Below are 16,282 nucleotides of genomic sequence, written 5' to 3' on the forward strand. Positions count from 1 at the left end.
TCTGATTCTATATTTCTAGACTTGTCCGACTGTACATATCTATACTGGTGTGGCTGTACATTTTTAGACTTGTCTGACTGTACGTTTTCAGACTGTTCTGATTTTACATTTCTAGACTTTTCTGATTCTACTTTTCTATACTGGTGTGACTGTACATTTCTAGACTTGACTGACTGCACTTATTTTAGACTGTTCTGATTTTACATTTCTAGAATTGTCTGACTGTTCATTTCTATACTGGTGTGACTGTACATTTCTAGACTTGGCTGACAGTACATTTTTAGACTGTTCTGATTTTACATTTCTAGACTTGTCTGACTGTACATTTCTAAACTTGTCTGACAGTACATTCTTGATTGGTATGACTGTATATTTCTTCAATGAAAGTGCGCATGCACATCAGCCCGGCCTAGGGCGTGAATAATCAGTATGTTATGCTTTAGTTGTTTGATTGCTTTTAATGACCTCGTTTTGCTTTGTCATAAGACATACATATATTCCTGCCTTTTGATTACTTTTGTTTTTGTTGCAAAAGTGTAAGTTAAACTTTCAACGTCGATGTGGCAGTGCTGCCATGCGGCGTTACACGGCATGTTGAAACTACATGTATGGAATACGACGGTCACCGTTTAACATGTTTTTGAGTTTTTAACTCCTTGCTTTTCTCACGCCACCACCCCTTACCCACCAAACTCACCCGCGAAGCACAAGAAGCAATCATTTATATGACAATCCTCGGGCAATTATTTAAATATATGTTTTTGTTTTTCAACCAGTGTGAAATTTATTGTCACCCAGGAAATATGCTTAAAAAACAAACTTGCATGTATTCTAGAAACCCAAAACATTTAAAAATAACCTACCAATTTTTATTACCCTAGTTTATTTTCACAAATAAACCTTATCCGGTACATTCATTGCATTAAGTCAAATCGTTATTGTTAGCATTTTTAATCTGCCAAATGCAAATTTACAAATAGAAGGTTCTTTAAAATAGGTTATTAGATGCCTTGCGTCGCCGTGTACACATACATAAACAGAAACTGTTCGGATTTTATTAAGAATATAAGGAAAGATACGACCCACTTTTCTGACTACACATTTGACACATTTTAATAAATTGAAGAAATAGAAGAAAAAATGTGTTTTAAATATTATGTCTTGAAGGGTATACATAATAACTTTTAAACTGTTTAAATGTACGAGAAAGTGTACTCAGCAGTGATTCAAAGAAGCTTTTGGATTTTAATGACACTAGGTTTCTAGTGTGTTTAAACTAAAACAACATCTAAAGTCATATGAAACAATATTTATTGTATAATGTTCATCTTTATGTTCTTTTCCAAAGAAAAAAACTCAAACAGTTCACATGCCTTGCTTATATGATATCAATTAAGAAAGTCTTCCATTTTCCCGCGTGAAACAAAAGTATAACTTGTCCAAAAATAACAAGAATAAAAATCAACAAGGCAAAGGCAACGTTCACAGGACGCCGCCCCCGGACACACCCAAGCAGGACACCCAGAAGGCACCAAACAAATACCTGGAGTGGACACAAGGGCGAAAGGAGCGGGACATGTTATGTGAAATAATACAAACAAAAAAGGCCCATAAGGGAATTAAAGGGAAAAAGGCTGTACGGGTGAAAAGGTGGGGGTGGGGGGGTAAAAATGGAAGAGAGGGGGAGAGAAAATACCTACCGTTGACGACAATCCAACAAGACAGACATCACAAAACATGTAAACATCCAAAAACAAGTAACAATACAGACAAGAAAACACGTGAAGGAACACAAAGGGGTACCGCCTTGGAACGGTCAGTGGTAGTTAAACCACTGGGGAGTTTAAACCGGTTTTAGGCGCGCCAATCCTCACTCATAGCCCCAACATGTTCCTGAATGACACGAAAATGTATATAAAGTTAATCCCCGACAAGTGAAACTCAATGGTCATGGTTACATTAGACGAAATAAATAAAACACATACAAAATTATGTAAATATGTAGAGAAAGTTACTGCCTAATGACTATTACCAAAGTACTCGATGCCTTAAAGGAAGGCAGAGCAACAAGAAAATCACCTACAAGGGCGAAGCAAGGCAGAAGACGAACATTTAGACAATTCAGTCCCCAAAGGGCTTTAAGAACTGTCCATCATAGAGTCTCCCACTTTGCCCTTGAGATGTAATCAAAAGAGGAAAGCGTAGCGTCCCACTGTAAAAGGGTTGAACACCAAGCATGCGGTATGCCTTAAAATAATTGGGTCGTAACCTCTTTTAATAAACCGTTTGATAATTTTAGTGACGACGGCAGAAAAATTACTATGACCCATGATCCTACGGAGTTTGTAAACCACATCTCCATAGAAGTCAGGCTTGCTAATACCTTGTCGTAAAAGAGTTTTTAAATTACAATTAAATTTTAAAACTAAGTCTGAATTACAATGGTAAAACTTAGTAAAATATTTACGCAATTTATGATAGCGATAACCTTGTTTAAGAAGTTTGTTAGTAATAAATAAATTGCGTTCATTAAAATCATCAATTCGACTGCATGCCCTAGCAAATCTAATTAATTGAGAAATATACACCCCATATGATGTAGCATGAGGTACATCTCCATCTAAATGTGGTAAGTTAACAATATTAAAATCAAAATCATCTCTTTTGTCGTAGATTATAGTTACTATAGTATTGTTTATGATAGAAATGTTTAAATCTAAAAAAGATGTAATAATGTCTGAAGAGTTACTTTTATTCAATTTAAGTTCACTGGGAAATATTTTAGAAACCAATTGATCGAAATAAGGATTATTCATGTTAAAAATATCATCTAGGTAGCGGGAAGTGTTGTTAAATGCATGTATAATTTCCTGATGCGAAGTAGGGGAAAGACTTAACATAAAATCCCTCTCATAGTAATAAAGAAATAAATCAGCTATCAAGGGGGCACAATAAGTTCCCATTGGAATGCCTATTGCCTGTTTGAAAACTGTATTACCAAACCTGACAAAAATGTTATTTAATAAAAATGAAAGTGCTTTACAAACTTCGTCACAAGTCCACATTGTACATTGTTTAATGATAACATTGGAAAAGAAAGCCTTCTTTGTTTTGCAAGCAAGAAACGTGACCTGTTCTCTTGCAAATGTTTTTTGAATTAAAGATACTAATTTATCATTTATAAGATTATGCGGCAATGTTGTATATAAGGTAGATAAATCGTAAGTACTTACAGATGAAGCTTGATAATTCTTAACTTTAAACTTATCTAAAATTTCAGTTGAATTTTTTATAGACCAAAAAAGATTTTTGCCCGTATTTTCATAAACAGTTTCACAGTATCTAATTACACGTGTCTTGATGGCAGTAAGACAAGAAGTCAATAAAATAGAAAGATTACTGGTAGTACAAGATAAAGAATTAGCACTAAAGCGGGCTTTATATGGATGTTTATGTAATTTTGGAATTACAAGCCGTCATTATAAAGCCATGCTGGTCTACATACTTACAGTCTGACCTGGCTGTGTACTTGGTGGCTCAATTATTGTATCCTTGTATTTTAAATGGATTGTTTTAGATGCAAAGCTGGACAATCAATTGCACAAACCCAAAAGGTTATGACTTAAACTTGTATGTTTATATGCTTGTTGTTGTCCTCTATCATTGTTTTTGTTGTTATCTGTTGTATCTGTCTTGATTGATATTTCTGTGACCATTTTGTTTTGATCCGGTCTTACTGCTTGTCTGTCTGTGAGAAAATTGACCTTTCATCTGTTAACAGTTTTATGCAAATTGACTGACAAGTATCCATTGACTACACTGGGCATAATACATAGTTACTAACACAAAAGAACACTGAGCAGCTGACCTTATAATGAATAGAAAAATCCGGGGCTACAACTGGAATGGTGGATTCTAACCTTGGTAATAATTATTTTAATCAAATATGCATGTATGCATTCTGATGTATGAACTTCACTATCATAATGTATATGACCTTGAACCTTGATCTCAATGTCAATTTTGTACTCTACGTATCAGGGATTTTAATGAAACTTCATAGACATGTTCTCCACTAGAGTAGCCGTGTCCCGCAACAAGGTTTCCATGTCAAAGGTCAAGAAGGGCACACTTATAAATCATTGAAAAATTAATTTCAGAGTTTCTAAATGTATTTTCAATATAATTTGTACTGTAAGGCAAAATTTCGCTAGCTAAATTCAGATTCATGCAGCAAAGGTCAAGGTCCCATATAGAGGTCAAAGTTTAGATAGAATGATAAGGAATGGATGATTTAGTCATCATTTATTGTTACAGTAACAAAAATGGCAATTATCATGACTACCGATGTGAAACATGTAACTAAAGTCAAGGCAAATTAAAACACATTTTATATTTTAATATAACGTAATACATATGTATATCTCCATGGAGTTACTTGACTAAACTTAGTTTAAACATATTTTATTAAGAAAATGTACAAGCGTGTATCATATAACATCACAATATATATGAATTGGAAACAAGCATAACACTTATATTAATTCCTTGTGGAGTTTCATTTTTATTTTCTCACTTTATATGATCAGTGCATTTTTAATAGTTCCATATTAATCTAAATTAACACACGTTCGTACAATATAATTTGGTTTTCACTTTTGATTCATTTTGCTTTCTGATAAAAAAGAGTAGAAAATAAAAATGATAATAATAATAAACAGTTGTGTCATACAGTTTACATAGACTTAACTTCTAACGAAAAACTCAGAATAACGACAATTCAAAATGAAAAAAAAACAAATTTACTTGCGGAGTGTTATGATATCATATTTTGTTGCGTCGTTATCTTCCTTCTTTCTTGTGTTTGTAAAGAATGTTTAAGTTGTCTTGGTCGGATATTTTACTCCAATGAATACTCTTTTTTGTGCGTGAAAATATGAATAAAAATAAGATTATTTAACAAATAAAAACTGTTAATGTAATGTATCAATTTTAAATGTATCTTCACTTTTCTGGTGTTACTCAGTTTTACCAGAAAATTTTATGCTTTGATGTTTCCTACATTAATTGTCCATGTTTTGAGCTATGTTATTAATTGAATAGACAAATTTCTGTTATACGTGCATATTTACAAAAGAGATGACTTAAACCTTTACAAAACAATTTTTCCGTATGTATAGATACTCATATTTGCTAATTTTGTAAAGTCATCACGTTGATAATAATATATTTCTCAAAATAAGATTTTTACCCCAAAATTGGCATTTCCAGTGTTTACAGTTTATGCAAACACTTGGATTCTTCATAGTCACTGGTTGACCAGATTAACAGAAAAAAACACATGTTTTTGTTTGCGATACTGTTCGTCAGCAATTAACCTCTAGCATTGAATAGAAAAAGGTGGGACAAAGGTTTTCTCTGCTATTAACTGGCAAAGTCCATGTTGATGATTGACCGAGTGACACAAGTAGCATGACCAGTTTACATTTTCTTAAAACAAATATGCATGTATATACAAGTCACACAAAAAAATATCGGAAAAACCACTTTCAACACAATACTTAAAACCATATTTTTTGTTTATTCACATAATGAAGGACGAAGTGAGATAATTGAAATTCGTGTTATTTCATATAAACAGTTCGCTATGACAACGGTTTGATGATTATCAAGTAAAACCCGCTTTACGGCTCATTTCTTTAAGAATTCTAATTCCTTCAAATCCTCTCTCAGTTTTTTCAAGTTCTTCATTTTGAATAAGCAAGTCAAGATATTCAGAAAATGACCTGCATAAAAGAGCTTTCTCTTTTAATCTATCTTGGGCTGATTTTAATATAGAAATACACCTTTCAATTTCTTCTGATTGTGTTTTTATTTCATGTCCTAAATGTTCAATATTTCTCTCGTTCGCCGAGATCCTTTCAAGAGTTTCAGCGTTGATATTGCTTGGCACCATGTTTCCATTATCGATTGTTTGACTGTTATCAACAACTGACCTATCTTTGTCTAATTCCTTTTGAACTTCCTCTGATTTGCTTTTACATTCCATTAAAACGTTTATATGGCACAAAACAAATTTAGAAGTTTCTCGTAAACTTAACTGATGCCGAAGAACCATTTTTGTCATATGTAAACTTTTTGCCTCGATCGTCTCTATATGACTAAAAAAAGAATGTAAACTTTTAATTCCCATTTGCCAAAACATCTTTTTCATCCTACAATTACTTGTTGCGGCTGTTTTACAACACAAACTAGCATTGTTAAATGAAAACGGTGGCCCAAATGGAAACTTATATTCCTTAAGTGTGTCTATGACAGAAGGCTCTGTGCAATCTGAAAATGTCATAAACGAACATATATGGTGTCCAATGTCTTTTCCAAATAATGTCAGTACTGACTGGAAAATGTAAGTTTGAAAAGATGTAAGGCGACATTCATGGGCTTTGATTACAAAGCATACCACATCAATCAATGCCAGACCGTATGGCTGCTTATCGGAGAGTATCTCCCGTAACTGGTCAACAATTTCTTGGTCTCTCTTATAACCACGTGTATTTCCGAATCCTGGAGTATCTATAATATTAAGCTGATAGCATAACCGGCTTCCATTTATGTTATTTATCGTGTAACAGGTGATCCATTCTGTGAGAGAGGCTGTCTGTAATATGAAAATCAAAGAGATACTTACAAAGTGATTTACCTACACAATGACGGATAGCAAAGATGTAAGCAATGAGAATAAAATGTTTTTAAGTATTAATAAAAGTACAGGGCCGTGTGTGCATTTCACTACATGACATTTTAAAGCTTTTAAAAGATTTACATCATTCAAAGCCAATGGTATCCTATTATAAGCAAAAAGTATGCATAACTTATATGTTAAGATTTATATGATTTACTTTATAGTGTATTAATTTCTTACACTGAAACTGCCTCTGTCTTTGCTTTTGTTATTTAAATCTGTTACTTTAAATCTGAACGGATCATTCCAGTTGACACAGAGTATGTAGTTGACAATCAAATCGATCATAGTACTTTTTCCACTGCCAGTTCCGCCAAGAATCAAAATGGTTTTGGTCTTTTTAGAGGTTTGCTCCGTTGTTTCGGTTGATCCTTAATAAATAGATATACATAGCGGATATTTCTATTTGTTTTGGTTAGTCTGACATGTATGCATTTGTGCGTACAATTAATTAAATCATTCGAAAATGAAGATAATGTATTACATCCTCAAACAGTTTAATATGCTTAAACAGTTCACAAAGCAATTTACAAGTCCAGATATACATTTAAACTCCATAATGTTTTTTTTCGAGAACATTAATTATTTTGAGTTTTCAGTTTAACTGGAGACTTATGAAGCCGTTAAACGTTTAAAAACTTGAAATTCTACTATTCACACAGTATTAAATTAATAGACTTACTAAACTCAAGTTTGTTTATTCTTGACGTTTCGTGTCGCATAATTTCGTTCATTGGTAAACCATATACTGGTTGTGAGAAATTGGCCTTGACCAATGATACTGATTGCTGGAAGACTTGACAGGCCGCCGATAAAGACGTCCGGATCTCGTTACTTTCTTCACTAAACGGCCCTTCTCTGTCCTCGTATATCACGCGAACACGAAACACAAATACTGTATTTGCCCGCAAGTCATTCAGTTCAGCGGTTGCATCTTGAAAGACTTCATCATAAAGAGTCCATTTCCCGCCGTGTTCCAACTCTTTGTAACTTATCTGGTAGTAGTAGCCATCTCTGATGTCTGACGGAGGATCCCATGTCAGTGAAACGACTTCCAAAATATCATTCAACCTTCTTGGTTTGCCAGGTCTATCCTGAAATTCAATGTCATTTAAAATTGTTAAAATTGGAAACGAATGTGCATCTAGGATGAGTTTTGTGATACCACAAAAGGAAAATCCAGTAAAATATATTGCGATAATTGACAGCCTTAGTTTCAATAAAGTAACATCATGTTTTTGCAATGCAAGTGTATCGATATGTTTAATTCATGTATTACTATATAAATTAAGACAGGATAATGTGGGACGGTCATCATTTAGTGTAATACATATTCGCGCGATGTCTGATCCAATATGGTAATTTGATTTTTTCGGGGTTTTTTTTTTTTAAAGTAAAAGTAAAATCAAGAACAAAATTAAAAGTAGTATTTTCAGGCTAACCTCTTTGCTCCTCATAGTGTCTGTGTCATTATTATCACCACACGTCATCATAGTGCTTCTGATATCCATGTCTATTTGTTTAACTTCATCTATATCTAGTAGTGAATGGTCCTTTGACAGTTTGAAACGTTTGTGAATTTTGCAACAGTTTACACACAAATAATCTTTGCAATCCGAGCATAATTTCACAGCCTTTTCAAAAACACCCTCTTCCTTACACTGACCACACCATACATTATCTTGTTTAAAGACCTCACTTATATCGTTAATTTGATGGCCCTTCATCATTTTCATCGATGTATGCTCCTCTGTACATTTATCGCAAAGAAGTTCTTCACACTGAGCACAAACACGTGTGGCGTTAACTGACATACCATCCCCGCTGCAAGGTTCGCAACATGGGAAACGGGGCGATATTTCAGAAGAGAGACTTTTGAGTTTGTGTTCCTTTGTGGCCTTTAGTGCTCTATGGTAACGTGTACATATATCACACAAATGTTCCTCGCATTGTGCACAAAAAGTTTCCGCAGTTTTCACCTCTTCATTTTGCTTACACGGATCACAAACTAATATTTCCTTTCGTGTTTTGCTGTCGGACATAACAAGTTTATGATGTTTGAAAACAGTCTTGTTGTTATGCTTTTGTGCACAACGTGAACACAATGTTTCCTCACAATCATGGCAGTACATGCATGATCCCTGATCTGTTTTATTCTCACAAAGTCCACATTCGACCATAACTGGTATACTTTCAAGACTTTTAAGTTCATGCGATTTTGTGAGTTTTCTTGTTCTATGTTGATTAGTACAGTAAGCACAAAGACGTTCTTCACATTCAAGACAAAGAGAGGTTGCGACTTCTTGCTTTTCTAAGACCAGGCACGGATCACAAAGACTTTGTTCCGATTTGTTTTCATTGTTTCCATAGTAACTGTACTGTGCTTGTGATGATACGGATGCATGAATGCTCGAATTATTTTCACAAGAGACACGATGTGGTAATCCTTTATCTGTCTTTTCCATCATAAATTTGTTTTCAATAAAAACAAATTTTAGCAAGCATTTTTTTTAGCTTACTATGAAATTGAATACAACTTAGCAGCATATGTATACTTTTTGTTCGTGGAGAAAGCAGGAAGCATTAGATTCCAAACAAATTTTCTAATTCCGTTTAGAAAAACTGATACTTTTCTTTGCAACTGTAACAGAGTCGTTCTATAAACGATAACAGTCGTTTACCTATGTCTATAGCAGTCATTTTAGAGTACCCCGTATTATTTCATTTGTGGAAGCCAAATTTATTCCTGAAATAGAAATTTATTTATATATAAATAAATATATAAAAGGCATATATAAATCAATATATAAAGACAAGGTTGTCAATACTTTGGTGTAAAAGTAGATTATACTAGAGTTTAAGAGTTCAATTGATAATGTACTAATGCACAGAGTTTCATATTGAATTTATTGTCGGATTAAAACATCGTTTTATCTTGAAACAAAGTGCCATGGATAATAGTTGATACGAAGAGCTCTTCCTATTTAGAACGCCTCGTAAATTATTTATAATCGACTTTCGTCCATATCCGAAATCTGACGGAAAAGGCTGAGAAGTTGCGGATTTGTCCCAGAGTTTTTTTATGACCCTTTCCGTCAATTTCCGGATAAAGGCGATTGTGAATAGATGGCGGTGTTCTATTTAAGAATGAGATTGGTTTTCTGTTAATAAGAAAAACGTTATAGTGGTGTAATTGCCCGCAGTGAAAGTGTGAGCATGTACATAAACTGAAAACAAAATCGTTTAAATCAACTTTAATAATATTTAGGATATATGTAAATAATGTAGATATAAACGGGTTAAAACCAATAATTTTACCTGACAAACATGTCGTAACATCTTTAATATCAGTTCTGCTATCCCATAAGTCTTTGAGTATATCCTGTAATCAGTAGCTACACAAGTTATAATGAACCTTGGTCTCCTCACTATCAAATGGAATAATTTCAAACCGATTTATGGTAGTACTTAGTGTCCATCTTTAATAATTATAATATTATGTAAACACAGTACAACGTCACATTTAAAAACGAAAGTAGATTGATTTTGACTGTGCTATATATATACACTTTGGTTAGTCTGGAGTTCCTTCCCCTTCAGTAGTAAATATAGGCGACACTTTGGTTTGAATCGTAGATTTCTTTACAGGACATGTTAATGTTATGAAATGCATCTTATATATGTTTGTTATAAAACTTGTAATATCACACAAGTGTTTACAATGTATATTAATATTTCTTTCTACATAAACAAGTTCGCGCTTAAATAACGTGACTTTGAACCATTCAAATTTAATCTCCGTAACATGATAACGGAATTAAATACATTTCATTGGTGTTAAAAACTGTTTCGGTTAATTAATTTACCCTTAAATTATCTATGATTTCTGTAGGTAGACTAATAATATAATTATGTCATATGTTGCGGTTCGGATCGGAATATCCGTCCCGATGAGATATGAGCGGGTTCCCCCAATCCGAACCCCAAACACGTGTCAGATTTTTTTTTCTTGCATATTTTACCATATTCTATTGGGTTTTAAATTCCTTACTTTTATAAAACAATTTTCCTTGAAAATTTAGATCTTTACACCCGTAACTATTTTCTTACAACAGTGTATAAAATTATAACTTCATTCATAACGGTAAAATTACGTCATCCTAAGCATTGTATAGCACGCAACTCATCTGACAACCCAATGCCAGATGAAAGTTTGGAACTGATTTATGTCTAGTTTAAATGTTTAATGCGAGAAGTACCATGTATATTACTTGCATTCTCATAAATAACATGCTAGTGGCCACTAAGGCGCCTCCGTGGTCGAGGGTTTAGAGTCGATGACTTCTAATCCAGTTATACCTCTCTGGCGTGGGTTCGATCCCCGGGAGATGCTTTGGTAGTTCAGCGCGGAGGAAGGTAGTCTAATACTGGTGTAACTCTCCAGGAACGATGGTTAGGAAACTACACGCCTAAATGACTGAAATACTGTTGGGAAAAGACGTAAAATGAAACAAACAAACAAACAAGTGGCCACTAAATCTACCTATGCCATCATTGTTGACCAAGATCAGCTGACACACCCGTGTCGTCTCGTGCAGTCTAGTGCCGGATAATCAAAGTCTGCACTGTTCGCTATTCAATGTGTGCTTTCTTTGTTATATTCCCTAAAAATGACTAGTGGATTTGTCCAAATTGAAAAATGGACAAGTGCGTTCATGAAATTCAGTTGGTTAATAGCCGTCAAATAAAAGTCAAAATAACGATTCAGTTGTAATTCATCACAATATTCTGTATAAATGATGACCAACTTACAGAGATCTTTGGCATATTAACATATTTTAATTTGTCCTGTAATCTGATTTTTTAAAGGAACTCCACTGCTCAAGGTCCACAAGCCTAAAAACATGAAGATTGAATTTCTTACATAGATCGGCACTTTAAACAAAAAGATATGTAACGATAATTCAAAATATGATCAGAAAATAATTGAAAATTAAATTTGTGTGCTATTTTTAGTCAAATATGAGTGATAAACATTACAAGGTTTTTCAATTAATTTTAAAAAGGTCATTTTTCGCAATAACAATACATGTAATTATTCTAAAAAACGGAGAGAGCGAATGATAAACTTTGCACACAAGTTACTGGTCAAATAGAACATTAATCTCGAAAAGTTATTTCTAGTCCCGTTATCTAAAAAAAAACTCAGTGGAGTCCCTTTAAGATATTCAATTACCAATTACTATTTCAAACTGAAAGTAGCAGTTCAATAGACGTAATAAAACCGAGTTTCCAGATATGTTTTTTTTTTAAATATGTGTTTTGTTTTCATTTTGTCAGGCAGTTTTTTATGTAAACGTGGAAAGGGCTGCATTTATCACCATCATTCTATAAAGTAACATTATGCACATTTTTTGCACTGTGAAGTTGAGTTGAATTAATTATTTTATTCCAAAAGATTGACTATTATAATTGCGATTAACAAATACAGTGAAAGTTGTGAAAACCGGACGGCTTTCGGACTGAGGGTTTTGTCCGGTTTTCTCAGCGGTCCGGTTTTCTCAATGTTCTCTTCAGGATCATATGACAATACAATAACTTACATTTAATGCATGTATATTTGCATTTTCATGATTATATATATGTAATTGAAAACGAAAATAATGTTTTATGATACATGTACAATAAAAAAAGTTATAAAATGACTGTCCCCACCTCTTTAAGAATTGAACGTTACAGATTCATTCTCAATGATATTTAAAAATAGAACTTTCCGTTGGTTACATGGAATATTTAAACAAAAAGATTCATATAAAAATGAAAAATGAACACAATTATGAAAAAACGTCAAATTATTTGATTCTTTAATCTGTTCACTTTACTCTTTAGTTTATATAAATTTGATTTGGCTTAAGAAGCTATAAGCTTTTTGTAACACCCTCGAATACGTTCCTGGAACCAACTAGTAACCAACTACATGTAGTACTAAGCAACAGATGTAAAGTTTCTTGCTCAAGGAAACAACGCCTTGCCTCTGACAGGGTTTGAACCCACGCGGTCAGTAATCCTTAAATCCGCGCAGTCTGATCAGGATCCATGCTGTTCGCTTACAAACTCTATAACAAGCAGAGAAACTGATAGCAAACAGCATGGATCCTGATCAGACTGCACGGATGCGCAGGCTGGTCTGGATCCATGCTGGTCGCAAACCCATTATGTTGGTTTGGCGTGACGCGGCGCAAATTACTAGTCTGACGCGTTAACCAATCTTTCATAGAGATAATGATACTCTAAGGTTTGGAAAATACATCAAGACTTCCATAAAAAAAAGAATATTTGATTTTTAACAAAATAAAATGAATGAAGACAATTTATGTAGCAAATAAACAAATATCAATGAACCGAAACAAATAGTAGAAAAATGCAAATGAATGTACAAAACATTGCTATAACTTTGTCATATTTCACAGATACATGTATTTAGATTATTGCGTTTTGCTGTTTCTTCACAACCACGGAATCATTTGTCTTTAATATACACAGAAACAAGTACTATCTTATCCCCATATTCCCAATTTACTTAGTGAGACACTTAGTGACCTTACAGGTCTATGTTGTAAGTAATTAAACAGGCAACATCAGCTTTGACAAATAAATTTGTATATAATATTACGTTTTTAATGGTTTAAAAATACATGCGTGCGTGATTCGTGAAACACTAGTGTAGCTCTTTAATTCCATTGGAATAACAGTTTCTCAACACCGGCTGTATTCTATTTTCTGGCACTCATTCTGTCTATGCGTTATAAAAACTTATTTTTCGTAAAATGCTTTATCAGCCTGGCGATGTCCTCTGTTCGTATCACCTCATTGCTATCATAAACTACCGTTAAGCATCAGCATAATCTATATTTTCAAATTCCGTATCGCTTTGCTCGTTCATGAGGTCTATTGTAAACTTTACGCCTGGTTTCCAGTCTTCTGGTAGTAGAGCTTCCTCGTGTTTATCGTCTGATGCAACGCCACTGTCGTCTGGTAGTCTGTTATTATTTTCCAGTAACCCTTGATTAGAACTAATGTGAAACAAAGAAGCTCCCATCATTCCTAATGTACTCCCAACTTCACGCTTTTTCTTACGTAACTTCCGTTTCTGCCTTCCTTCCGAATATTTTTCTTTCGAAAAGTCAGACGACAACTCGTTCTCAAGACGGAACAACATTTGCTTTTCTTCAAATGCTCTCACTTTTTCCGCTATAATTTCACATTCATAAACAAGTTTACTTTTCCTTCCGTCTATTTTCAGCGTTTTCTCGTTTTTTAAATACCTTTGGATGCTTTCGTCCTGAAGGAAATTCTGATGGCCGCGTCCTCCGAGTCGTCTGATTCTATTTATAAGCACACAGAATACACCAAGAATAGAATATACCAAAACTGTAGCAACAATGAAATGCATAGCACCAGTTTGGTCATATTCTTCATCACTGTCGTCTGCATTTGTTGTTTGAGTATCCGGTACTAAAATAACCCTAACTAATGTCCCGTTCACGTTTGTACAGTTAAGATCCATTTTGTCATTTAATTATTCAAACTTGGTCTAATAAAACTCATACACAAAAGTTTCCCTTCGCACTTTTTTGATTTAGTCACTTCATGTACACAGCCGATATTTCAGATTTCATTAGCTTTGTACTATTGTACATGATTTATTTATTTTCCTGTCAATCATTAAACAAACTTTAATACGGTACCATAATCAGCTTAAAATAACTATAGATAATCCAATAGCATATATAAAACATACTATAAATGTACAAGTTTATATTTGAAATTAAATCACAGATATTGTTTACATATTTTCTATTGAACGCAGCCAAGCATTTCATTTTGAAATTTATAAACAATCTTTGAAAAAGGGGTGTTTAAAATATCTATAAACTTTTATATATTGCTAAACATGCCAGTTATAAAAACGTTATCCGATATATTATTAAGACTTTCTTTAAATACTTACCGTCATTGGGTCAAGATTATATACTTTAACTTTGAACACCTATTTAAAGTTGAACGCCTGTTTGAACAGTAGATAAATTCAATCAAAATTTTAGTGCGAACTTATTATTATATTCTATAGAGAGGTTGGTATATCGAAGTCGCATACATTAAAGTCAGTGGTCTACTTTTAACGGGTTGTCAGAAAAAAACGTTTGATTATGAAAACATAGATTATATATAAATATTTCGAAAAGAAATTCGTGATTTAAACAACAACTTGTTTATGCTTTAAATACGATGTGCATCTTGTATCAAGTTAAAGATGATTGGTCTACAATGGGCATAATTTCAATAAGTATTTCAAATATTGTTTAAAGCAATAAGAATGTATCATTTAGGTATACTTATACAAAATTCCTTGAAGGAAAAATGATAAAATTCTTAGTAATTAAGTATGAACATTTCCATGATGAAATAAAATATTTTGTTCTAGAACAATTAGTTACTATATAATTGTCATATCGGGCAATGTATCCCACACTTACCAACAACATCCATGTATAATTATTTTGTGTTTTGTTACTACATATGATACTAAATGCTTTCAACATAATTATTAATGTTATCACAGACTTTCCATTAATTCACTTTAAAGTAAATAAAATTGTTGTAATTGTAGCGCAATGTTACAATACACGCATGACATTTCCCTTTGTAAACATTTTGAATTAATTTGCGATACTATGATTTGTATTATTACATGCATAAACAGAATTATTTTTCATTCATTCATACGTTCGTTTGTTCGTTCATCTGTCCGCCCGGTCCTTCTATCGGTCGTTCGTTCGTTAATTCATACGTTTGTCTGTCCGTCCGTTCCTATCTTTTAGTTCGTTCGTCCGTTCTTTTTTCCGTGTCCATGTGGTTTTCCTTGTGGTTACGGGCAATTTGACCATTCGTTCGTTCATTCCTTTTACCGGGTCCTTATGTTTTTGTTAGTGGTAACGGTCAATTTGACCGTGTGGACTGATGAACGTGAGGGATAGAAATGGAAAGTATTTTTTTTAGTTTTAAAACTAAATTATGATCTCTACTGAAAGAACTAAAATAAATCAAGTTAGAAACCTTCTGCTTTTTGTTCGTTTTTGTTGTTTCTTTAAGTGATACACCTTTTTTCAGCTGCAGATTGTTATGCTGGCAGACCCGCGATTCTTCGTCAAGAAACAACTTAGCATAACACTAAAAGATAAGTTACTTCTGAGATAGAAGAGATCATTCCTAGTCGTGCACCATTTCTTATCTCGCTTTGAGAACATATTTAATCAAACTAAGTTTTTTTTCTGATTTTTCTTAAGTTTCCTGTAATGGTCAAATATTATTAAAAAATAGTTATCAAGGGAAAATAATCTCACCTGTTGAAAAGAATCAAATTATTTAAAGATTTTTTTCTTCATATAATTTCCTGTTACAAAATTATTCGTAATTTCTACCGATCGGATGGTCATAATGTCTTTGATTTGCTTAAAGAAGCATGCCTTAGGGTTCAGG

General features: G+C 33.3%; 1 protein-coding gene across 1 annotated transcript; it reads right to left on the reverse strand.

The window, feature by feature from the left end:
• Positions 1 to 4,378: 4,378 nt before the first annotated feature.
• On the reverse strand, positions 4,379 to 10,182 carry LOC132753090 (uncharacterized). Its single transcript, XM_060743501.1, has 5 exons — positions 10,061 to 10,182; positions 8,185 to 9,488; positions 7,425 to 7,836; positions 6,923 to 7,113; positions 4,379 to 6,658 (listed from the first exon to the last, which is right to left on the reverse strand). The coding sequence occupies exons 2-5, from the start codon at positions 9,208 to 9,210 to the stop codon at positions 5,669 to 5,671; spliced, it is 2,619 nt and encodes an 872-aa protein (XP_060599484.1). The 5' UTR covers positions 9,211 to 9,488; positions 10,061 to 10,182; the 3' UTR covers positions 4,379 to 5,668.
• Positions 10,183 to 16,282: the final 6,100 nt, after the last annotated feature.

This window comes from Ruditapes philippinarum, unplaced genomic scaffold (genome assembly GCF_026571515.1).
Source record: "Ruditapes philippinarum isolate M1 unplaced genomic scaffold, ASM2657151v2 ctg3094_1_1_1_1, whole genome shotgun sequence".
In the NCBI taxonomy this organism is placed as follows: domain Eukaryota; kingdom Metazoa; phylum Mollusca; class Bivalvia; order Venerida; family Veneridae; genus Ruditapes; species Ruditapes philippinarum.